Raw genomic sequence first — 25980 nt, 5'->3', positions numbered from 1 at the left:
TGCTGTTTTGGTTACTGTAGCCTTGTAGTATAGTTTGAAGTCAGGTAGCATGATGCCTCCAGCTTTGTTCTTTTGACTTAGGATTGTCTTGGCAATGTGGGGTCTTTTTTGTTTCCATGATGAACTTTAAAGTAGTTATTTCCAATTCTGTGAAGAAACTCATTGGTAGCTTGGTGGGGATGGCATTGAATCTATAAATTACCTTGGGCAATATGGCCGTTTTCATGATACTGATTCTTCCTATCCATGAGCATGGAATGTTCTTCCATTTGTTTGTGTCCTCTTTTATTTCATTGAGCAGTGGTTTGTAGTTCTCCTTGAAGAGGTCCTTCACATCCCTTGTAAGTTGGATTCCTAGGTATTTTATTCTATTTGAAGCAGTTGTGAATGGGAGTTCATTCATGATTTGGCTCTCTGTTTGTCTGCTATTGGTGTATAAGAATGCTTATGATTTTTGTACATTGATTTTGTATCCTGAGACTTTGCTGAAGTTGCTTATCAGCTTAAGGAGATTTTGGGCTGAGACGATGGGGTTTTCTAAATATACAATCATGTCATCTGCAAACAGGGACAACTTGACTTCCTCTTTTCCTGATTGAATACCCTTTATTTCTTTCTCCTGCCTGATTGCCCTGGCCAGAACTTCCAACACTATGTTGAATAGGAGTGGTGAGAGAGGGCATCCCTGTCTTGTGCCAGTTTACAAAGGGAATGCTTCCAGTTTTTGCCCATTCAGTATGATATTGCCTGTGGGTTTGTCATAAATAGCTCTTATTATTTTGAGATATGTTCCATCAGTACTGAATTTATTGAGAGTTTTTAGCATGAAGGGCTGTTGAATTTTGTCAAAGGCCTTTTCTGCATCTATTGAGATAATCATGTGGTTTTTGTCTTTGGTTCTGTTTATATGCTGGATTAGGTTTATTGATTTGCATATGTTGAACCAGCCTTGCATCTCAGGGATGAAGCCCACTTGATCATGGTGGATAAGGTTTTTGATGTGCTTCTGGATTCAATTTGCCAGTATTTTATTGAGGATTTTTGCATCAATGTTCATCAGGGATATTTGTCTAAAATTCTCTTTCTTTGTTGTGTCTCTGCCAGGCTTTGGTAGCAGGATGATGTTGGCCTCATAAAAGCAGTTAGGGAGAATCCTCTTTTTCTATCAATTGGAATAGTTTCAGAAGCAATGGTACCAGCTCCTCCTCTGGAGTAGAATTCAGCTGTGAATCCATCTGGTCCTGGACTTTTTTTGGTTGGTAAGCTATTAATTATTGCCTGTATTTCAGAGCCTGTTATTGCTCTATTCAGGGATTCAGCTTCTTCCTGGTTTAGTCTTGGGAGAGTGTATGTGTCCAGGTATTTATCCATTTCTTCTAGGTTTTCTAGTTTATTTGGGTAGAAGTGTTTATAGTATTCTCTGATGGTAGTTTGTATTTCTGTGGGGTCAGTGGTGATACCCCTTTATCATTTTTTTATTGCATCTATTTGATTCTTCTCTCTTTTCTTCTTTATTAGTCTTGCTAGCGGTCTATCAATTTTGTTGATCTTTTCAAAAAATCAGCTCCTGGATTCATTGATTTCTTGAAGGGTTTTTTGTGTCTCTATCTCCTTTAGTTCTGCTCTGATCTTAGTTATTTCTTGCCTCCTGCTAGCTTTGGAATGTGTTTGCTCTTGCTTCTCTAGTTCTTTTAATTGTGATGTTAGGGTGTCAATTTTAGATCTTTCCTCCTTTCTCTTTTGGCCATTTACTGCTATAAATTTCCCTCTACACACTGCTTTAAATGTGTATCAGAGATTCTGGTATGTTGTATCTTTGCTCTCATTGGTTTCAAAGAACATCTTTATTTCTGTATTCATTTCGTTATGTACCCAGTAGTCGTTCAGGAGCAGGTTGTTCAGTTTCCATGTAGTTGAGCGGTTTTAAATGAGGTTCTTAATCCTGAGTTCTAGTTTGATTGCACTGTCTTCTGAGAGACAGTTTGTTATAATTTCTGTTCTTTTACTTCTTCTGAGGAGTGCATTACTTCCAAGTATGTGGTCAATTTTGGAATAAGTGCGATGTGGTGCTGAGAAGCATGCATATTCTGTTGATTTGGGGTGGAGAGTTCTGTAGATGTCTATTAGGTCTGCTTGGTGCAGAGCTGAGTTCAATTCCTGGATATCCTTGTTAACTTTCTATCTTGTTTATCTGTCTAATGTTGACAGTGGGGTATTAAAGTCTCCCATTATTATTGCATGGAAGTCTAAGTCTCTTTGTAAGTCTCTAAGGACTTGCTTTATGAATCTGGGTGCTCCTGTATTGGGTGCATATATATTTAGGATAGCTAGCTCTTCTTGTTGAATTGATCCCTTTACCATTATGTAATGGCCTTCTTTGTCTCTTTTTATCTTTGTTGGTTTAAAGTGTGTTTTATCAGAGACTAGGATTGCAACCCCTGCCTTTTTTTTATTTTCCATTTGCTTGATAGATCTTCCTCCATCCCTTTATTTTGAGCATATGTGTGTCTCTGCACGTGGGATGGGTCTCTTGAATACAGCACACTGATGGGTCTTGAATCTTTATCCAATTTGCCAGTCTGTGTCTTTTAATTGGAGCATTTAACCCATTTACATTTAAGGTTAATATTGTTATGTGTTAATTTGATCCTCTCATTATGTTGTTAGCTGGTTATTTTGCTCGTTAGTTGATGCAGTTTCTTCCTAGCATCGATGGTCTTTACATTTTGGCTTGTTTTTTCAGTGTCTGGTACCAGTTGTTCCTTTCCATGTTTAGTGCTTCCTTCAGGAGCTCTTGTAGGGCAGGCCTGGTGGTGACAAAATCTCTCAGGATTTTATTTCTCCTCCACTTATAAAGCTTAGTTTGGCTGGATATGAAATTCTGGGTTGAAAATTCTTTTCTTTAAGAATATTGAATATTGGCCCCCACTCTCTTCTGGCTTATAGAGTTTCTGCCGAGAGATCTGCTGTTAGTCTGATGGGCTTCCCTTTGTGAGTAATCCGACCTTTCTCTCTGGCTGCTCTTAACATTTTTTCCTTCATTTCAATTTTGGTGAATCTGAGAATTACGTGTCTTGAAGTTGCTCTTCTCAAGGAGTATCTTTGTGGCGTTCTCTGTATTTCCTGAATTTGAATGTTGGCCTGCCTTGCTACGTTGGGGAAGTTCTCCTGGATAATATCCTGCAGAGTGTTTTCCAACTTGGTTCCATTTTCCCCATCACTTACAGGTACACCAATCAGATGTAGATTTGGTCTTTTCACATAGTCCCATATTTCTTGGAGGCTTTGTTCGTTTCTTTTTACTCTTGTTTCTTTAAACTTCTCTTCTCACTTCATTTCATTCACTTGATCTTCAATCACTGGTAGCGTTTTTTCCAGTTGATTGAATCTGTTACTGAAGCTTGTGCATTTGTCACGTAGTTCTCATGCCGTGGTTTTCAACTCTTATCGGGTCATTTAAGGACTTCTCTACATTGGTTATTCTATTTAGCCATTCGTCTAATCTTTTTTCAAGGTTTTTAGCTTCTTTGCGATGGGTTCGAACTTCCTCCTTTAGCTCAGAGAAGTTCGATCGTCTGAAGCCTTCTTCTGTCAGCTCGTCAAAGTCATTCTCCGTCCAGCTTTGTTCCGTTGCTGGCGAGGAGCTGCGTTCCTTTGGAGGGGGAGAGGCACTCTGATTTTTAGAATTTTCAGCTTTTCTGCTCTGTTTTTTCCCCATCTTTGTGGTTTTATCTACCTTTGGTCTTTGATGATGGTGGCATACAGATGGGGTTTTGGTGTGGATGTCCTTTCTGTTTGTTAGTTTTCCGACAGGACCCTCAGCTGCAGGTCTGTTGGAGTTTGCTGGAGGTCACTGCATACCCTGTTTGCCTGGGTATCAGCAGCAGAGACTGCAGAAGAGTGAATATTGCTGAACAGCAAATGTTGCTCCCTGATCATTCCTCTGGAATCTTCATCTCAGAGGGGTACCCGGCCCTGTGAGGTGTCAGTCTCCCCCTACTGGGGGGTGCCTCGTAGTTAGGCTACTCACGGGTCAGGGATCCACCTGAGGAGGCAGTCTGTCTGTTCTCAGATCTCCAACTCCATGCTGGGAGAAGCACTACTCCCTTAAAAGCTGTCAGGCAGGGACCTTTAAATCTGCAGAGGTTTCTGCTGCCTTTTGTTTGGCTATGCTCTGTTCCCAGAGGTGGAGTCTACAGAGGCAGGCAGGCCTCCTTGAGCGCCGGTGGGCTTCCCCCAGATCTAGCTTCCCGGCCACTTTGTTTACCTACTCAAGCCTCAGCAATGGTGGGCACCCCTTCTCCCAGCCTTGCTGCCGCCTTGCAGTTAGATCTCAGACTGCTGTGCTAGCAATGAGGGAGGCTCCATGGACGTGGGACCCTCCGAACCAGGCATGGGATATAATCTCCTGGTGTGCCATTTGCTAAGACGCTTGGAAAAGCATAGTATTAGGGTGGGAGTGACCCAATTTTCCATGTGCTGTGTGTCACGGTCTCCCTTGGCTAGGAAAGGGAATTCCCTTACCCCTTCTACTTCCCAGGTGAGGCAATGCCTCGTCCTGCTTTGGCTCTCACTCAGTGGGCTGCACCCACTGTCCAACATGCCCCAGTGAGATGAACTCGGTACCTCAGTTGGAAATGCAGAAATCACCCGTCTTCTGCATTGCTCACGTTGGAAGCTGTAGCCTGGAGCTGTTCCTATTCTGCCATCTTGGAACCCGATCCCGCTGTTTTCATTGATTTTAGTGTCAGACATAGCTTTGGATTCCCAGTTCTGTGTGCTCCTGTCTGGCTCCTGAACCTAGCTGGAGAGGTGTCAATCCCAACTGGTGAAGTACTGAGAGGAAGCTACACAAAAGGCAGCAAGGTATTAATAAATGTACCTCTGACATTTTAACCCCATCTGATTTTTCCATGGAATGGACAAGTAGTAGCCTCTGTCAGAACTACCTTGTAAAGGAAAAAAAAGAAACTTGAAGTCGTAAACTGTTTATTAGTTTGCACTGTTGTTTTTGTGTTAACTCATTTATATTGATTTGTAAATTATTAATTTATGAACTACTATTTATCAATTCATTGCCTACATGTCAGCAAACAAGTTTTCTTCTTAATAAAGAATCCAGTGGCTGGGCACAGTGGTTCACACCTATAATCTCAGCACATTGGGATGGCAAGGCAGGAGGATTCCTTGAGGCTAGGAGTTCAAGACCAGCCTGGGCAACATAGCAAGATTTCATCTCTACAAAAAAATGAAAACATTGGCTGGGCATGGTGGCTCCTTCCTGTAGTCAGGCTACTCAGGAGCCTGAGGTAGGAGGATCGCTTGAACCCAGGAGTTTGAGGCTGCAGTGAACTGTGATCCTAACACTGCTCTCCAGCCTGGGTGACAGACCAAGACACCATCTCTTCAAAAAAGGAATCTAGGGGCATCAGTGTGTGCACGCAGCATGGCTTGTGAATGCAGAAGTGCATGTGTGCATAGTTGTGCTCAAGAATGTGTTGATGAAATGATTATACCTTCTCAGAATGAAGATAATTTTTTTTTTTTTTTTTTGAGATGGAGTCTCGCTCTGTCACCAGGCAGGAGCGCAGTGGCACTATCTCGGCTTACTGCAACCTCTGCCTCCTGGGTCAAGTGATTCTCTTATTTCAGCCTCCCGAGTAGCTGGGACTACAGGCACACACCACTGCTCCCAGCTAATTTTTTGTATTTTAGTAGAAACGGGGTTTCACCATGTTGGCCAGGATGGTCTCAATCCCCTGACGTGATCTGCCCGCCTCGGCCTCCCAAAGTGCTGAGATTACAGGTGTGAGTCACCATGCCTGGCCTGAAAGTCATTTTCATAAAGATCTCTCCATGTCTTAGATTTGATTCTTCCTTTAAATATTTTTCTGGTTGACATTTGAAAGCATCTGACCATATATAAAATGAAGAATTTTCATAACTCCATAAAAGAATTATGACATCATCTACTATTTCTGTCTCTTGTCTCATAAATCTAAACCATCCACCTGCTTATTTTTGTATACTGTAACACTGTGTATTCCCTGCATTGAATGCCTTTCTGTTGATATTCTCTGTAAAAATTGTGGGGGAAGTTTTCTGCACCCTAAATTTTCTGTTATGGGGATTAAATATCCACTATCCAATTTTTTTCCAAGTCTTACAGCAGCAACGGTAAATACCGCCCTCACAGCAGCCTGGTGTTTGTCCTGCAATTATGTTTCTATCACAGTACATGAAGCCTCTTTTTCTTCATGGTTATGCCCTACTAGTAAGTTTTTTAAAAATTTTGTAATATGTGTGTATACAAATACTTATATGTATATGTGTACACATACAGCTGATATCTAGTGAGATATGTATGCGTGAACTATAGAATTAGCTTGAAATTTTAAGAAAATAAATTGTTTTTTAAAGATAAATCTCATGTTTAAGAAGGGGAATTACAATTCAATCATTTAGGGATGCCTCAGCCTAAACATAATATGGAAAAAGCCATAACCAAAAGTCATGTTAGGTACTGCTAGGTTACTCAACCTATCATCACATTTAATTAAAATGTCAGTTTGAACCATGGCCAGTCTATTTTGGTTAATATGTTATTTAAATCAGCTTGTGAAGTCTTCATTTTAAATATAGAACTTGTGTTAATGAACTGGAAAATAACATTCTATTGCTTGGAAGTTGTGTTAAAGCCTAAAGATTTATGACTTTGTAAAAGAAGAAAACCAGCTGGTGATCAGTTGGCATTAGTACACGAGGATGTACTCATATTTGGTAATAGCCTTTTTTTTCTCTAACTAGAGTAAGGGAGTTGGGAACAGGAGGCAGAAACAAGGACACAGATGTATAAAAAATCGTAGAACAAAACTGCATTAAGTTCTGAGTATGGGTCTGTGATCCATGCTTCAGTTTGAGAGGTTCAGATGTTCCTTATGAGAAGGGACAGGAAAGCCAGGAGGACAGGAGTGTGTTTGGGCCTGTGCCTGTGCTTCCACCACAGAAGTCAGCAGCTCTGCCTTTCTCTTTTTTCCTCTTTATCTAATAATTGTCTCCTCTTCAAATTTGGGAAATGAGTTTAATCAAAGATTTGTTGTGTTTTTTGTTTGTTTTTGAAATGTGGCCTCAGTGTGTTGCCCAGGCTGGTCTTAAACTCCTGGGCTCAAGTGATCCTCCTTCTCAGCCTCCTGAGTACCTGGGACTACAGGCGTGCACCACCACACCCAGCTAAGTTAATGCTAACGTATAGTTTATCTGCTTCAGTTTTGAAGGGCAGGATGTATGTAGTTCTGTGTGTGTAGGGGGGAGTGTTTGTGTGTGTGTGTGTAGTCCATTGCTGCTACAACAAACCACCATGTCAGGACATAAAACAAATTTATTACACTCCTGTATGTCAGAGTCTGATGTGGATCTCCCTGGGCTAAAATCTAGGTGGTGGAAAGGCTACCTTCATCTCTAGAGGCTCTAGGGGATCTTTTTTTCTGGCCTTTTCCACATTCTGGAGTCTGCCTGCGTTTTTTGGCTTTGGGCTCTTCTCCACTCTCACCATTAGCAACCTTGCATCCCATAGGCCCTTCTTCTATGGCCACATGTCTCTGTGGCTCTTTCCTTCCCCCTTCCTTCCACTGTTAAGGACTCATGTGCTTACTTATTCCTGAATGGAGATGCCGTCATCATCCACATGAGGCCACTGTGCTAATCCATACAGGCTGCTACAAGGAAATGCACTAGACCAGGCAGCTTATAAACAACAGAACTTTGTTTCTCACAGTCCTGGAGGCTCTGAAGTGCAAGATCAAGGTGCCTGCAGTTTTGGTGTCTGGAGAAGGTCTGCTTTCTCATGGAGGCTTCCTTCTTGCTGTGTCTTCACATGATGAGAGGAACAAACAAGCTCCCTTGTGCCTTTAATAAGGGTGCTAATCCCAGTCATGAGGGCAGTCTCCTGTAAGGCTTAACCTCCTAATACCATCACCTTGAGGGTTAGGATTTTAGCACATGAACATTGATGGAACACAATGTTCATTCCATAGCACCAGGGTAGTCTCCTCATGTCAAGGTCTTTACCTTAATCACATGCATGATGTACCGTTTTCATGTAAGGTTCTAGGAATCTGTGGACATCTTTAGGGGGCAATTATTTTGCTGACCACATTATACATATATTTTAATATTCTAGACTTGTATGAAAACAATGCCACTTCTATTGCTTTATATGTGTATGTGTGTGTGTTAAATTTATTTTCAAAAAAGTCATAGACAAAAATATACCCATTTTGTTTAAAAAAAGTTTTTTACTATTTTACTTCATACTGCCAACTCCTTTTTCCTGAAACTGCTTCAATCCTGGAATTCTTTTTTGCTATTAGTTTTATTTTATTGAAATATTCATGAATGAGCATAGACTTGTATATGGATTTAAAATTCACAGTAATGTTCTCATGAATTCATCTGTGAATAACATTTTATAGACAAAATGTCTGCACTAGGATCAGGACAAGAGGAAGAGGTATAATTCCCTTGTTCTAAGGTACCGCCATTCATTGTTATTATTTTAAAATACGAGTGTTGACTGATGTTAAAACACAAAAAGGGGCCAGGAGTGATGGCTCCCGCCTGTAATCCCAACACTTTGGGAGGCTGAGGCGAGTGGATCACCTGAGGTCAGGAGTTTGAGACCAGCATGGCCAAGATGGTGAAACCTCATCTCTACTAAAAATACAAAAATTAGCTGGGCATCTGTTATGCACCTGTAATTTTAGCTACCCGGGAGGCTGAGTCAGGAGAATCGCTGGAACCTAGGAGGCGGAGGCTGCCGTGAGCCGAGATCATACCAGTGCACTCCAGCCTGGGTGACAGAAAGAACAAGACTCTGTTCTTCCCCCCCCACCCAAAACACACACACACACACACACACACACACACACATACACACACACACACACACACACACACACACACAAAGGGATAATTGGCCAGGCACAGTGGCTCACGCCTGTAATCCCAGCACTTTGGGAGGCTGAGGTGGGTGGATCACCTGAGGCCGGGAGTTCGAGACCAGCCTGACCAACATGGAGAAACCCTGTCTCTATTAAAAATACAAAAATTAGCAGGGCATGTTGGCCCATGCCTGTAATCGCAGCTACTCGGGAGGCTGAGACAGGAGAATCGCTTGAACCTGGGAGGTGGAGGTTGCTGTGAGCCAAGATTGCACCATTGCACTCCAGCCTGGGCAACAAGAGTGAAACTCTGTCTCAAAGAGAAAAGAAAAAAAACAAAAGAGCAGATTTATAATTGGGCAGTGGAACTGAAAATCATTTTAACAAATATCCAAAATACCTAAGGAACTTGTATAAATGAATAGGAAAAAAAAAGAAGAGAAAAACATCAAGAAGCCCCCAAAAAAGCAGATTTATAGAGGGGCAATGGATTTGAGTAGACGTTTAGCCAAAGAAGACATCCAACTGGTGAAAGGGCATATGGAAAGGTGCTCAGCATCACTGATTATCAGGAAAATGAAAATCAAAACTGCCACAAGTGGCTTAGACCATAGCGGCGTGCATGAAAGTTTTCAGGACCTCCAGTTGGGAGTGGCTGAGGAGAGTTGGGGAGCTTTTGTCTGTAGTTGGAAGAGTGGAGTCTCAACAAGAACCAGTGTATGCTGGATATGTGTGGGCCCTGGAGTGTGCATGGCTGGATGCCTTGTCTACCTGTGCCTTAGGGAGTGACACCATTGTGCTGTGGTCGATCAGAGGGGCAGGTGGCTTTCACAGGGAGTGAGAAGTGGCGGGGGTTGGTTTGTTTGCCTGTGGATGATAGCAAAAGTGGGTTAGCTTCCCAAGAACTTTTTCCAGTGGCCTGTTTTACTGCAGTTCTAGACCCAGACTGGGGTCCCAAGGCATCTTGGCAGCCCACAGCTTCTTAGTAAGTGCATGTTCAGTTGGATCCCCAGCTCATCCTGGGTCATCCCCACCTTCTGCCTCCTGGGCCATAGCTCGGTTCTGCACTGAGCCGTCATCCTGTGGTGAGCAAGACCCCATTCTTGGGCTTCAGTGTCTTTCCCTGCAGCATGTAGTCAAGATGGTTGCTGGAAGGGGTCAAGGAGCCACATCTCACAGTGCCTGCTGCCTGAACAAGGACCAGAGGCTTGTGGAACACATGGCTGTCAGGTTTCTCCTATTTGATGGCTCTTCAGCTGCCCCCACATGGCTTTCTAGTTCACAGCAGATCTAACCTCCTCTGAGCAGTGAAGATGAGATGTTTTATGGTCATTTTCCCTGGTGTGCAGAGCCCAAGTGGAGTTCTTTAGCACACCCTAGTCCATCCCCTCACTAACCCCCCTGGAGGGAGAGCCTGTTAGTCACTGTGGGGTGTGTGTCTGTGTGTGTGTGTGTGTGTGTGTGTGTGTGTGTGTGTGTGTGTGTTCATCACTTGTTGCTTGGGGGTGGGAAGAGACAACAAAAGCCTACAGAGTCTATTGTTCTCAGTTCATCTATCCTAGTCCAATTATGGCCTAACATCCTTAGCTACCAATGGCAGAGGAGACTGTGCATTTGTGTTCATGTGGCCTTGGATGTTGGCAGATTCAGATTGGTGTCCCAGGCATCTGTGCCTGTAACTGCAGTTTCAGCAGGCTCAGGACCAGGCTAAAGGGCCTCCAAGCTTCCTCCAGTTTCCTGGTGCATGCATGTGCAATATACTCCTCTGGCCTGGGGCTTTCCTGCCTCTTCTTGCCAGTTGGATCAGAACTAGCTTATTAACCAGTGTTTTCTGAGCTTTAATAGAACTGGCTCCAACCAATTGGAGACTTGAAAAGGGCTACATGATAGTTATAGATTTTTAAAGATATTATTTTAGAGTGATTTTGAGTGTACAGAAAAATGGGGTGCAGAGTCCAGAGATCTCATATGCCCTCAATTCCTGTACACTCTCAGGTCACTCCACGAACAACCTCCTACACCAGAGACACTTTGAAACATTAGAAAATATATTTGAGCATCCAGAAATTTATAAACTAGGCAGCCCCAGACTGCAAGCAGCTCAGAGGTCCTACAGAGAGGCTTAGGGATGGTGGGGGGAGAATTTTATATGGTGAATGTGGAAGAAAAAGGAAATACTTGATTGGTTAAAATGGAGCAGTGGCCTCATTTGCAACATTACAGTGGAAAGTCTCTAGTTAGATGTTAGTTGGTGGTTTCTGATTGGTTAAGCTTAAGTTTCCTTTTAATATTTACACTGAGTCAAGTTTTGGTTTGTTTAAGGAGGAATTGAGTGTACTGCAGCCACCTCAGCCTCATGGCCACCTGTTTGGTTATTTTTAATAGAGAAGATCCGTTTAGAACTCTGTTGCCCTGGCTAGAGTGCAGTGGTGTGATCACGGCTCACTGCAGCCACAACCTTCCAGGCTCAGGTGATCCTCCCACCTCAGTGCTCCCCACCCTGAGTAACTGGGACTATAGGCACGTGCCACCACACCACCATGCTAGGCTAATTGTATTTGTTTGAGAGATGGAGTTTCCCTAAGTTGCTTCGGCTTCTTTTGAACTCTTAGACTCAAATAATCTGCCTGCATTGGTCTCCCCAAGTGCCGGAATTACAGGCCATCTAAATCTTTTATCTCAGATTTGCCTTGTGACAAAAGGAGGGATACTCTTTCTGACATAATGAGCAGAGAAAGGGGAGGTGGGTGCATCCTCTGCATATGCTTTTCTCAGGTGATGGGAATATGGTCGGCTCTTGCCTAATGGGATATATTTTCTCCTTGAATGATTTGGCAAGACGTCAGATGAGAGAAGTTGAATAAACGTTAGAAGAACATAGATAGGTTATACATGTTGGGTTTCTGAAGAAATTATGTCACCGGAGAAACAAAACTTTTACTGATTTCTGGAAACATTTAGCGCCAATTTTTTGTGTAAGTAAATTGAATGTATGATGATATCTCTGACCACTTTTTGATATTTTTTTCTGGTTCAGCTGAGTGGTGTCATTGAGTAAACACAAAATGGGACTCATCCAGGGATGAGATTTTGCCACAGAAAGGATGAGCAGCAAGTCAGGGAGCTTAAGCTAATTATGAGAAAGTGACTATCTAAAATTGCTTAGGTAGAAGGAGACAGATTTTTTCGTGTTTGGTATTTGGGGTAAAAGTGGTGTGGGTATGTACATGAGATGTGTTGTTTATTCTCTCTTTTTTTTCTTTTCTTTTCTTTTTTTTTTTTTTTGAGAGAGAGTGTCGCTCTATCACCCAGGCTGGAGCACTGTGGCACTATCGTGGCTCACTGCAACCTCTGCCTCCTGGGTTCAAGCGATTCTCCTGCCTCAGCCTCCCGAGTAGCTGGGATTATAGGTGCCCACCACCACGCCTGGCTAATTTTTTTGTTTTTTCTTTTTTAGTAGAGATGAGGTTTCACTATGTAGGTGAAGCTGGTCTCGAACTCCTGACCTCAAATGATCTGCCTGCCTTGGCCACCAAAAGTGCTGGGATTACAAGTGTGAGCCACAATGTCCGGCCTGTTTATTCTCTTAAGAGAGAAAATGAGGGGATTAATGGACTGTAGTTCTGGACAAGGTGGAAAACTCTTAAAGTGGAAGTACTGGGGCAAGTTTTCTGACAGGCTAGGATGGTGCAGTCAGTCCCTTCACCCAGAAATCAGTAGACTATTCGCAGTTCAGACTCAAACCTTGTGAAAAACAGGTGGTGGAAAGGAAAGTCCCTCGCAGCAACTGGCACCATAATCAAGACAGAATGTTTTCAGAATAAATGGAGTTACCTGCTTTCAGCCCCAGGTGGTAGCGATTGTCTGCCCTGATGGTATATGATAATTTGTGATCCTGTTGTCTTAAAATGTGGTCACTCATCTCCAGTAGAATTAAGTCCACAGTGAAGTTGTCCCCCCATCCCCGAAGAGTTAAACATATATGAATGAACTCAAGTGATAACAACTACTGCTGCCTGGGATGATGAGAGACCTGAAATGAACTGATAGGAAGTGAAAGGTGGCTGAGATAATGAGAATAGAGCCATCTGCAGAGGATCATAAAACCAGCAAAGACAAGGTCTTGTGTAAGTTGCCTTCAGAAGCTTTGTCCATGAGAACTCTAAGGACTTCTCCAGATCTGTTGGCTACTGCTGTGATCTCTGCCCAAAAGGAGCCTCTGACCAGCATCCAAAGGGCTTCTGGACTCACTGGACTCTTCTGGAGGTTCACTGGTCTTCCGAGCCATGGCTGTGGTTTTTTATTCCCTTTGTCACTCCTGTGTGTAGAATGATAATTGTATAATTGATAGTGTGAAGACCTCTTGATAAATGGTAAATCTGAGCATCTGTATTTGGCTGACATGTCATTGTGAAACCTCACAGCTTCAGTCAGTGTCAGCACAGCTAGGGAGCTTTTGTGCCTAATGCACATGTCAGTGGGCATAGTCTACAAGCACCTAATAACTCAGGTACCTTAACAGTCACTAATGAGTGTATCTCCAAGGTACAGTCCAATACACATGAGTGACCTGACTCAAGGTAACTATATGTCCAATCCAGGGTCATAGTGAGTGGACATCTGCCAACCAGAGGTCATTCCCCCTGCCTGCGATTGAGCAGTTCAGAAGTGACTGGTGTAAGCAGACAAGAGTGAGCTTGCTCAATTCACTATTTGCCTCTTTGGAGGGGATCATACCCAGGATCTAGGTCATTGTGCCTTATTGGAGTCCTACACATTTCACTTGCAAATTATATTTGAAAATTAAATGACCATGTTGCAAGTCATTCACAAGACATTTTTAAAAATTGCATTCCAGAACCCATATTAACATCCAATGACCTGTAGAAAGCAGTAGGGAAATGTATTGGGCAAAAAGTTCTGGCAAAGACCAGTCTGATACTGGCCTGATTATCCAACCTCAGGAATTGGCCACATCAACTCGAAGAGCGAAGAAAAATAAAAAGTACCAGATTTATTACTCAAGACATTAGGAACTATCCATTTAGATAGACGATTTTAGCTAACAAAATATTACAACGTCATCCTGAAGAATATGTCCCTCTTCTAGAGAACCTAGGAGGTTATCATGACCCCTGGAAAGCCCTACCAGCAATAACAGTGCAAGTGGCATAGGTGCATGAGTGCAGAAATACAATCTCTACTGAAAGTAAGTTTCATACTAGGCAAGAATTACAGGATATACATAGAACCTTTGGTCACAAAGTCAAATCAGATGTACAAATTTAATATGGTTTAGGAGTTAATGGTGGTTAAATTCATCATGCTTACAGGAAGTGAAGTAGGACAAATGACTGGAATTGCAAATAACTCCAGGATTAATGATGAATTAATTGCTAGAGCAGAAAATATCCAAGACCTTCCTGACTTATGATGGGGATGGGTAAAGAACTCGAATGAGTCGATACCCAAACGTGATTCCCAGGTTTACCTAAACTAAACAATGGAAGACTGTAAAAGATGCCATTAAGATATCTTAAGAATATGGAAGATTATTATTTGCTTCTCATGGGACAGGACTTTATAGGGCACCTAAAAAAATTCTCATGAAAAACCACTTTTACAAAATGTTATGATATCCAAGATGAAACCAATGAGTCACAACATTCACATAATACACTGTGCAACCCTGATCTCCCGACTGTCATAAAAGGTTTCTTACCTCTAAACCAAAGGTTCATTTTATAATTTAATTTTTCTCATTTTTTCTGTTCTCTTAGCTTAAGAAAAGATCATTACAAACTTCTGTATGTTTTTAATATATGCTTACAAAGGATTGTAAAATTTTATTGTGATTATTCTTGCTTTAAGCTGAAATTTCCCTAATTTTCTTTAGACATTGTGGCACAGCATGCTAGTTTCCTTTCCATATCCAATTGTTTTCTGTAATGAATACAGAAATACAGGCACTATTTTGTAACTTTAAGTAGACATCATCTCAAGTCTACAAGAATTGTCCAAAATGGTATCTAATGACATTTCCAGGTCTTCAGACACTATTAACGCAGATTGTAACCTCTAGATCCTGAAGATTTTACTAGATATTGGTTACCGAAACTGAGCTTTCTTGAATTCTTTTTCCTTCCACTATGGTTTCCCACATTTCAACATATCACCGATTTTTGTCCTCAAATATTACTTAAATATTTTCCACAGAATTAAATTAAATATGAATCATTCCTCCTTCTCTGATTTTTGAAATGACCCTTTGCTTCCTATGATACTGATTCTTCTGGTCTGTTTTGTAGTTATATGTTAGAGTTTGTAAATATTCACACATTTTGCAATTGCATATAATTTTCTTATTAATAATTTTTTCCTCTTCCTCTAAAGTTGCTGTTATTTCTTTTAACTTTTTGTGGAAAAAATTAAACCCATCTTTCACTTTGTTGATATGCTTATTTGTAATTGAACTCCTTGATTTTTGCTCAAATTGCTTTTCAAGTTGCCCACTTTTAGGGAAGACATTATTTGGATTTTGTTTAGTGTATCAGGCTTTTTTTTAGTTAGTTGTATCAAGAAGTGTAGACTTTTCTGTACGTAATATCCTTTTTTCCACAGTAGTTTTTTTTTTTTTTTAAGTCTGTTAAAATAAAGGTCATCAAAAGATCTTTTCCTAAACCTTTCCTCTACCAGAAATATCCCTAGAGTCACATGGTCCTTTCTCCTTTCTTGCTTTTGTAGGCATACAAAGCTAATCTGTCCCTGATTGGATTGCATGCACGTGTGCCTTTTGGGGCCCTTGTGCATTCGTTCTTCTTTCTCTTCTGACCTCAAAAATGGGTGTTCTGTGTTGACTGTCTCCCTTTAACATGGAAGTATACTCACGCTTTTGTTGAATCTTGGAATAAATGGCTTTCTTTACTATGTATCTCCCTTTAACTACTACTACATCTCCCTTCTCAGCCAAGTACTTGGGAAGAGAAGCCCTGAGTTTATGTCATTGTTTTCTCACCTCCAGTTCACTACTTTACCCAGTGCCTGACACCCAGCTCACTCACACACACAAGACCAATCACTAAGTTGCCATAGCTGATTTGTAGCTTTCCTGCCCCCTTGGCAAAATTTGACTCTGTGCATTGGGATAATACATGCTGAGTACCTAATTGAACAGGCACTGTGCTAGGTGCTGCTGTTATAGAAATGAAAAGAAGGCATCATCTCCTTTCTAACAACTCACAGGAGCAGCCATTCCTGATTCGTACGCAGGTCTCTTGACTCCCAGTGCTCACTTCTGCAGGCTTCACTTAATGCCGTGTAAATCGCCCTATTCTCCAGATCTTCTTTCTTCCCACTTCTCCTTACTGTACACAACTTCTCAAGCCAATCACCCCCACACCCATGGCTTCAGTTGCTTCCTCCATTCTCTGAGAACAATAGAATTTTAAATGTTTTGTTTCATGTATTAGCTTTATTTTACACAAGATGCCTCATTTGCTGTAACCATAGATTCAAAGTTGCTCAGTGAAAGTAATAAATGAAAAATGGTGATATTGTTAGCATGTAAATTTTAGGAAATTTCCCCAGTTACTCTTGATGGCTTGGTTTAGTATGTGTGTTACTTTTGAAAACGTGTTGGAATGTCACAAATGGACTTAGACTACAGAAATTTATATTCAACTTTTTTTCTTTTTTTTTTTTTTTGAGATTAAGTCTCACTCTGTCACCCGGGCTGGAGTGCAGTGGTGGATCTCTGCTCATTCCAACCTTCAACTCCCAAATTCAAGTGATTTTCCTGCCTCAGCCTCCCAAGGCACCCACCACCACGCCCAACTGATTTTTGTACTTTTTTAGTAGAGATGGGGTTTCACCATGTTGGCTGGGCTGGTATCCAACTCCTGACCTCAGATGATCCACCCACCTCAGCCTCCCAAAGTGCTGGGATTACAGGCGTGAGGCACCGCGCCCAGGCCTATATTCACTTTTGATTAGAGGGTTCCATTTTAATGTGACACTGAGAGTAAAAAACTATCTTTTCCTCCTTACCCATTTCTCCTCCTACATTCTCTGCCAGGAGGAAGGCACCACTATGTACCGAGTCTTCACCAGCAGAACCTGAGCAGGTCTCTTTTTCCTCTGCTTCCCCTTTTCTTTCACATCTCATGACCAAGCACTTCCTATTCTGTCTCCCAAATGATCACAGACTTTTTCCTCCACTTTTGTCACTGCCACTGCCCTTAGCATTACTCTGCCTTTAGATAAAGTCTCTTAATTGGTCTGGTACCTTCCTTCAGTTCTTCCTTATTATACAGACTGCTACACACACAAGTCACAGAGACTTTTCACCTTTTTATGGTTCAATGACTGAAATTCCCAGAATAAAATTAAAACCACCCCAGCATCAAATTTGAAGTCAAATAGAGGTGGGTTTGCATCCCAGGTTCATATACTGTCCAGCAGTGTGGTCTCAGAAAATGGAACTCCTTAAGCCTTTGTTTGTGTATTTGCCTACACTCATTGAGAGTTGGGACTATTTCACACATACAGTGCCTGGCATGTAGAAGGGACTTAATCAATGTTGAATGAAGGGGAGGCATTTTAAAATCCGTATTAAAAAAATGTTCTTCTGTCTGGGAGTGGTGGCTCATGCCTGTAATCCCAGCACTTTGGGAGGCCAAGGCAGCTGGATCACCTGAGGTCAGGAGTTCACTATCAGCCTGACCAACGTGGTGAAACCCATCTCTACTAAAAATACGGACGTTAGCTGAGCATGGTGGCGGGCTCCTGTAATCCCAGCTACTTGGGAAGCTGAGGCACTTGAATGAGAATCACTTGAGCCCGGGAGGCAGAAATTGCAGTGAGCCAGGATTGTGTCACTGCCTGCGCAGCAGAGTGAGACTCTGTCTAAAAAAAAAAAAAAAATGTTGTTTTAAAAATATACTAATCTGGCTGGGCGCAGTGGCTCATGCCTGTAGTCCCAGCACTTTGGGAGGCTGAGGTGGGCAGATCTCCTGAGGTTTGGAGTTCGAGACCAGCCTGACCAACATGGAGAAACCCTGTCTCTACTAAAAATGCAAAATTAGCCGGGCATAGTGGCATATGCCTGTAATCCCAGTTACTTGGGAGGCTGAGGCAGGAGAATCACTTGAGCCCACGAGGCGGAGGTTGTGATGATCCAAGATTGCTCCATTGCACTCCAGCCTGTGCAACAAGAGTGAAACTCCGTTACAAAAAAAAAAAAAAAAAAAATGTGTTCAGCAAGGTTGAAGCATAAAAGGTTAATAGCCAGAATCATTTATCAATTGTATTTCTATACATCTGCAAGATATAATCTGAAAATGAAACTAGAGAAACAATTTCATTGGGCAAGAAGAGCAAAACTTCATCTCAAAAAATAATAATAATCTACAGTGCCACTTCCCGTCCAAGCTTGACTCCTACCCGTACTTTCTGATATGGTTTGGCCATGTCCCCACCCAAATCTCATCATGAATTGTAATCCCCATAATCCTCATGTGTTGAGGGAGGGGCTTGGGGGGAGGTGATTGGATCATTGGGGCAGTTTTCCTGATGCTGTTCTTGTGATATTCAGTGAGTCCTCATGAGATCTTAACAGTGTTTTGGTTTGTTTTTTTTTGGGATGGAGTCTTGCTCTGTTGCGCAGGCTGGAGTGCCATGGCATGATCTTGGCTGACTGCAGCCTCTGCCTCCTGGGTTCCAGTGATTCTTCTGCCTCAGCCTCCTGAGTAGCTGGGAATACAGGCATGCATCACCACACCCAGCTAATTTTAGTATTTTTAGTAGAGATGGGATTTCACTACGTTAGCTAGGCTGGTCTCGAACTCCTGACCTCAGTTGATCCACCTGCCTTGGCCTCCCAAAGTGCTAGGGTTACAGGTGTGAGCCACCGTACCCAGCTGAGATCTGATGGTTTTATACATGTTTGACAGTTGCTCCTTCACATGTTCACATTCGGTGCAGTCACCATGTTAGTCAGACCTGGTTCCCCTTCTGCCATGATTGTAAGTTTCCTGAGCCCCTCCAGCCATGTGAAACTGTGAGTCAATTAAACCTCTTTCCTTTATAAATTACCCAGCCTCAGGTATTTCTTTATATCAGTGTGAAAACAGACTGATATAATTTCTGATAATCATGCTTGAGAAATTGGGGAATTCAGACTACCTGTGATCAAATTGTGGCCCCACCCTTAGCAGTCATGTGACCTTGGGGAGGTTACCTTCTCCATCTCAACTCCTTCATAAAATGAGATTGTTTCTGAGGGTTAAATGAGCATAACAGTAGGGACACTGTCAGGCACACACTACTTGCCACATGTCAAGTATTCATCTTTATTGAATTAGGACTGTGGTAACCCACTTTATGGCTCTCGATTTTGTATGACAAAATCATGCTTAGTGCTTTGTTAGTAAAAGAAAGAAAATCTGAAAGTACTTGCCATGGAAGGAGGAAATAGCGGGGAGAAAACAGAGTTGGTAAGTTTTAGCCTTTCAAAGCTTGGAGGGACATGTTAGGTTTCTATTTTATGGAGAAGGAGGTGGAGACAGGATGGATCCTAAGGTGTCATTCAAGACACACAGCCATAACTCTTTATTGAGAGTAAGCTAGGGCCCCAGGGATTGCTGTGGTCAAGTTGTAGACAAAAATGACCACTCATTGGAAGACAGGGGAGGAGTGTTTTGTTACAAAAGCAGTCAACAATTCAGGTGTATCTACATTCAGTCAGCAAATAAAAGTTGTTCAACTTGGTTGCTAATGGGACCCACTCTACTGAGGCTTTGTGTAGAACTCATAGAGGAAGATGGCTTCAAGTAATGAACTACCCTGTGCTTTTCTTAGGACTAAAAAGCTCAGGAAGCTGGTGATGAATGAAAACCTTAGTCCACCTGGCACTGCAGGAGGGGCCAGGAGAGCAGCAGCATCATAAGCCACAGGGCGGGGCAGCCCAGGCAGGGGCATTCTGAGCTGTTGCGGAGGGGGCGGCAACCAGGGTGGGGCACTGTGAGCTGTCAGGGCATTGTGAAGTGTGGGGTGGGGCATTGTGTGCCACATGCCTGTGCTCCCACCTGGGCCAGTGGGCTTCAGTCTGTAGGTGATTACAGAAGGAGGAAGAGCTCCCTCTGTTCTCTCTTCAGGCAGTTGTGTCTCTCAGCGCTTGTTGGGTTCACAACCTATTGAATAAGCTGGCAGGTCTTCACCCTCCCAGACAAGTCAGCTCAAGGGATTCAGCAGGGCACGGGCCTTGGCCCGCAGCCCCAGCCGGGGCCAGGACCAGGTTGTGAGGTAGTCAGGCGAGCAGCGGGCAAGACCATCTCTGCAAGTGCAGCATAGCCTCAGCCTTGGGCAGCAGGAGTGCGTGGCTAAAGTTGTGAGCAGAGGCACAGGTCGTGGCAGACAGGAGTAGAGGTGCCCCATGGGGAACATACTGACCTGTTGTGTGTGCCCCAAGGACAGCCCCGAGTTTGACCAGCCGCAGGGGTCAGTGTGTCCCTCTGAGTCTGACATCTATGAGGCAGCAGCTGGGGACGGGATGGCAGGAGCGCCTATGGCTGCTGCTGTGCAGCCTGCTGAGGTGACTGTTGAGGTTGGTGAGGACCTCCACATGCACCACGTCCATGACCGGGAGATGCCTGAAGGTAAGGAGGTGACGGGTGCCATCTGCCCTCGGCTTGCCTCTGGCTGCTGCTGTCCCCAAGGTCCCCTGGGAGGCATTGCCCACTTTGAGTTCCTTTCTGCCTGTAGCCAGCTTTCCCAGGGCTGGCCAGGAACAAAAGCTGGCTCTGCCTTGCATTCCCACCCCTTAATCTTTCCCCACCGAGTCCAGTCAGTTTCTTTTCGCCTCCCCTCCCAATCGCCCAGTTCTTGCTCTCTCGTCTCATTCTCCCAGGCTGCCATGGGACCATTTATTTATGGCTCTTCCTGTTGAATAAGCAGCAGTCAAATAAATGAGTTGATAAATTTTTATAAATGATTACATCTTTTTTCTTTTCTCCCTCTATACATTTAGCTTTGGAGTTTAACCCTTCTGCCAATCCAGAGGCAAGCACAATATTCCATGGGAACTGTCAAACAGATGGTGAGACAACATTGTCTGTAGCTCTGTGTATTATCCTGTGGGACTTTGTTGAGGCTTCTTTGGACTATTCTCTTCCTTTTCTCAATAAAAACTCAAATATCCCAACTTTCCAGCAGCCATCTTATTTTTTCTTTGTACCTGTCCAGATGGTACCTAAGTGAAGGAACCAGGTAAGTGCCTAATTGTTTCCTTTGTTAAAGTAGCTAAATCTCAGGACAATTCATATTCAGATATTTGGGGATTTCTTATTTAAAATCAGAATGGAGGTTGCCATGGGAGAGGCTATATGGTATTCTTAATGGGCTGCTTTAAATCACCTTGATAGAAGCTGCTTAGTTTCTTCTAACTGTAATTTGAACACAGGAGGAGGAAATAAAAGGAGGGTGCTTAAAATAATTGTGAAAAGTGTGAAACGTCACGGCCAGGACTGCAGAAAAATGGTTGTGTGGTGGTAGAGTGGTTTGTCAAAGGAGTTTACCCATGAGGCTCTGATTACTTTAAAATTCTTACTTTAACACAAAATGTGTCTCCAGATTTATTCTGGTGACTTAACAGACTTTATTTACCTCCTTATTCTACAAGAGAGATGGGGATTGGTTCATGGTCAAAACTATCAAAACATGGAACGTCAGTGTAGACTTTTAATATGTAATATAAAGATTGCAGGTTAAAATGTCAGACCTTCCCTGTAAGAGTGTTTGTTGCTGTGGCTCCCCCTTTGTCCTTTCCCCTCCTGACAATAGCATCTTGTTGAAAGATAAGAAAGTCAGAGTTTTGGCCAGGCATGGTGGCTCACGGCTGTAATCCCAGCACTTTGGGAGGCCGAGGCGGGCGGATCACCTGAGGTCAGGAGTTCGAGACCAGCCTGGCCAACATGGTGAAACCCCATCTCTACTAAAAAAATACAAAAATTAGCTGGGTGTAGTGGTGCATGCCTGTAGTTCCTCCTACTAATGAGGCTGAGGCAGGAGAATTGCTTGAACCCGGGAGGCAGAGGTTGCAGTGAGCAGAGATCGCACCAACGCACTCCAGCCTGGGTGACAGAGCGAGACATCGTCTCACAGAAAAAAAAAAAAAGGAAGAAAGTTGGAGATTTTTAAGTCTCTACATTGCTGGGAGAGGTGGGGGATGGAGGCGGTGGAAAAGAGAAAACAATTAGTTGGTTTGCCTCTAAAATCTTGCAAAGAGATGAATCTAAGTAAAAGTAATTCTGGGTAATAATATGATTCCTGAATAAAAACTAAAATGTTCAAAATAGAAAGCATTGCATCATAAAGATATGAAATCCAGTTGGCTTATTTTTTTCATTTAAATGCCAGAGATTTCATTACTGTAGAGGAAATGTCTTGTAGCTCTTCTATTTAAACGTCGGTTGGGCTCTTAATTTTTTAAGAGGTAGGATAATTATGACACCTGATGAGTGTGACTTTGTGACTTATAAGTACTATCCTCACTTTTCAAGATATTTAAGGATTGCTTTAGAATAAACCAATATGTGAATTCATTGATTATACCTTTATACACAAAGCATGTAAGTACTTGTGTAAACTTATACTCTGTTCAGTGATGTAAGGAAAGCCTCTGAGTGATGTTACACACCAGTTAGTAGATGGGTAGTGTTGGATGAGAGCCCCAAAATGACTCTTTATTGTCATTCTTTAGGATTACAACACAGTTTATGTATGTCTCACTTGGCCCTTTCCAATACAGATAAGGTCTATGTATCTCCCTATGTATTGCTAATGAAGAAATGAAGACTTACAGATATCACATGACTATGGAAGACAGCTACTCAACAAAACTGAGGTTCTATGTCCTCAGAATGACATGGAAGTGACAGATATGCTGAATTTACTTTTAAAAATTAAAAAAACCTCTAGAATACATCTTATATTTTGCCTATAAAATAGACCTGTCTTTTAAAACTTACTGATATCTTGATTTATTTTATGCAAAGTTGATTTTACACAACTCAAAACTGACATTTATCTGTTCATTTTTTTTTTTTTTAAATAAAGGAGGGTGTCACTATGTTACACATGCTGGCCTCAAATTCCTGACCTGGGTTCAAGTGATTTTCCCATCTCAGCCTCCTGAGTAGCTGGGACTACAAGCATGTGCGGTCTTGCCTGGCTCTATCTTATGTCTATACATTCATTTCGATGGATAAGAATACAAATAGATGTAGTGAAATAGCCTAAATGCAGCAGTTGAATAAACGAATTGATAAATTTTTATAAATGATTACCTCTTTTTTTCTTTTCTCCCTCTATACATATAGCTTTGGAGTTTAACCCTCCTGCCAATCCAGAGGCAAGCACAATATTCCAGAGGAACTCTCAAACAGATGGTGAGACAACGTTGTTTTTTCCACCAAGAGAAACAGTACAAACTCTTGTTTGATCAGGTGTAATATAGGAAGTATTTAGAAAAACTCATATTGGTTTAAATTTTTCAGCTGTTCACATATTCACTTGTCTTATTTTAACATGTGATATACTTTCCTTTAGTTGTTATTGTTTTAGTGAAAACATGTAAACTTTTTGTTTATACATTTTGCCATCTTTTTATCAACACAATTTGTCATGTGATGGAGGAGTCATGGATTTCTCTTTATTCATAATTCTTGGTCCCTTTTCCCTTGCTCCAAAGAGTACATTTTAAAGATGAATGATAGAACTTAGGCTTCAGCTTGGTTTTCATTTAAACAAATTAAAAAACATAGCTGTTTATCATCGGGGATTGAATCTGTGATTTGGGCCTCCTCTCACACAGTCCTCTGACCACATTCATTTACCACATCCAAGTTCATACTACTCAAAACTTTAAGTTATTAACCTTTTCATTTGATGTAATATCAATTTAAACATGCCCTACCCCTGCTTATTTTCCTTAATATTATGCTAAATCCTCATTTATTTGCTAAAAAACCATACACAGCCAAGTTTTCCAGTTGACTTAAACAGCAAGAATACAAGTGAGGGTTCTATAATAATATGTGAAGTAACGCAGCACAGTGAAACATGGGAGTTTGTAACCTTTGTTTTTATAGTTTGGGTAGACTTTGCCGATTGTGAATCAGTTATTTCTGGTTAGAATTTGTGTTCTTTTTTTACATTACTGTAAAGAGATACCTAAGGCTGGGTAATTTATAACAAAAAGAGGTTTAATCGGCTCATAGATCTTCAGGCTGTACAAACATGGCTTCAACATCTGCTGCTGGTAAAGGCCTCAGCAAGCTTACAATCATGGTAGAAGAAGTGGTGAAAGTGGGAGGAGAGAGGGGAGGGGGAAGGTAGCACACTCTTTTTTTTTTTTTTTCTTTTTCTTTTTTTTATGGAGTCTCTCGCCGTTGCCCAGGCTGGAGTGCAATGGCGTGATCTCGGCTCACTACAACCTCCGCCTCCCAGGTTCAAGTAATTCTCCTGCCTTAGCCTCCTGAGTAGGTGGGACTATAGGCGGGTGCCACAACACCTGGCTAGTTTTTGTATTTTTGGTAGCGACGGGGTTTTACCATGTTGACCAGGCTGGTCTCAAACTCCTGACCTCAGGTGGTCTACCCGCTTCAGCCTCCCAAAGTGCTGGAATTACAGGCTTGAGCAACCGCACCTGGCTGGTACCACACTCTTTTAAACTACCATAATGAGAATTTGCTTATTACCGTGGGAATGGGACCAATCCATTTATAGGGAATCCACCGCCATTACCCAAACACCTCCCACTAGGCTCTCTCTTCAACATTAAGGGTCACATGTTAACATGAGATTACTTTCCAGTTGTGTAAAGACCCATGTTTTGTTTTGCTCTTAGTGACATATTAGTAGGTAACCACTAAGTGTGGTTCAAGATGCTTACAGGGATTCTGTTGCATCTAGAGATAGATGCCTGGTCAGGAAGCAGTTCTTAGAGCTGTTAGCTCTTAGCTTCTGATAATTAAAGTAAGCTATGTGTAAATGCAGAGTAAGAGAATACTAATGGATCATGGCTCATATATGCAACAGTTAAACTTTTTTATTAGCTAAATTTTTCATCTGGCCTAATTTTTTTGCCCTTTTCTTTTGTACATGAGGATTTTTTCATTTTTATGTAATATAAACTTTATGAAATAGAAACTTTCATTTGTATATAATAGAAACTTTATGAAATTAATCGTGCCAGATAAGTTAAGTTATAAATTATTGAAAATAATTTTTTAAATGGAATTTTGTCTCATTTTACATAGGAGTAATCAGTAAGATGTTAAGAACTACTTTTATTTTATGGCATTTGTATCAGAAGTGACCAGTTGTTCTTTTTTATTCTTAGTTATAGAAATAAGAAGAAGCAACTGTACAAACCACGTAAGTAAACAGTCAAATAGTTAAGAAATTGATAGTTTGACATAAAAGTGTGTCTCTCTTGATTTCTTTAAATTACAATGTGGACCCAGTGGCGATAGCATGGACCCCTTTCTGTGGATTTTCTAAAACTCTTCTATTTTCCTAAGTATTAAAGGTATCCAGAAAAGTCTTTAGCTTAGTGTGTCCTTTTAAGGATTTCTGATATTTAAGTTGAATTTCAATAGTCTGGTTGTGGTAAAAACATCTGCCTTAAGGCTGGGCATCCTGGCTCATGCCTGTAATCCCAGCACTTTAGGAGGCCGAGGCGAGTGGATCATCTGAGGTCAGGAGTTGGAAACAGCCCTGACCAACATGGTGAAATTCTATCTCTACTAAAAATACGAGATTAGCCGGGCGTGGTGGCTCATGCCTGGAATCTCAGCTACTCAGGAGGCTGAGGCAGGAAAATCACTTGAACCCAGGAGGTGGAGGTTGCAGTGAGCTGAGATCACACCACTGCACTCCAGCCTGGGTGAGAGAGTGAAACTCTGTTTCAAAACAAAACAAAAAAAAATCTGCCTGAAATATTTAATCTTATTTTTAATGCAATAACAAAAATAGAAGAGCT

General features: G+C 41.9%; 1 protein-coding gene across 1 annotated transcript in view; it reads left to right on the top strand.

The window, feature by feature from the left end:
- LOC104662613 (arf-GAP with GTPase, ANK repeat and PH domain-containing protein 5-like) overlaps positions 1 to 25980 on the top strand; it is a 53450-nt gene that overhangs the window by 14403 nt on the left and 13067 nt on the right. Inside the window, exons 6-9 of the mRNA XM_030940111.1 lie at positions 20407 to 20593; positions 20965 to 21033; positions 23315 to 23383; positions 25339 to 25373. Of these exons, the coding sequence (XP_030795971.1) occupies positions 20407 to 20593; positions 20965 to 21033; positions 23315 to 23383; positions 25339 to 25373 (360 nt within the window). The remainder of the gene's footprint in view (positions 1 to 20406; positions 20594 to 20964; positions 21034 to 23314; positions 23384 to 25338; positions 25374 to 25980) is intronic.

Source organism: Rhinopithecus roxellana, chromosome 11, assembly GCF_007565055.1.
Source record: "Rhinopithecus roxellana isolate Shanxi Qingling chromosome 11, ASM756505v1, whole genome shotgun sequence".
Lineage (NCBI taxonomy): Eukaryota > Metazoa > Chordata > Mammalia > Primates > Cercopithecidae > Rhinopithecus > Rhinopithecus roxellana.
The sequence above is the reverse complement of the archived record's forward strand: the minus strand, read 5'-3'. Positions and strand labels throughout refer to the sequence as shown.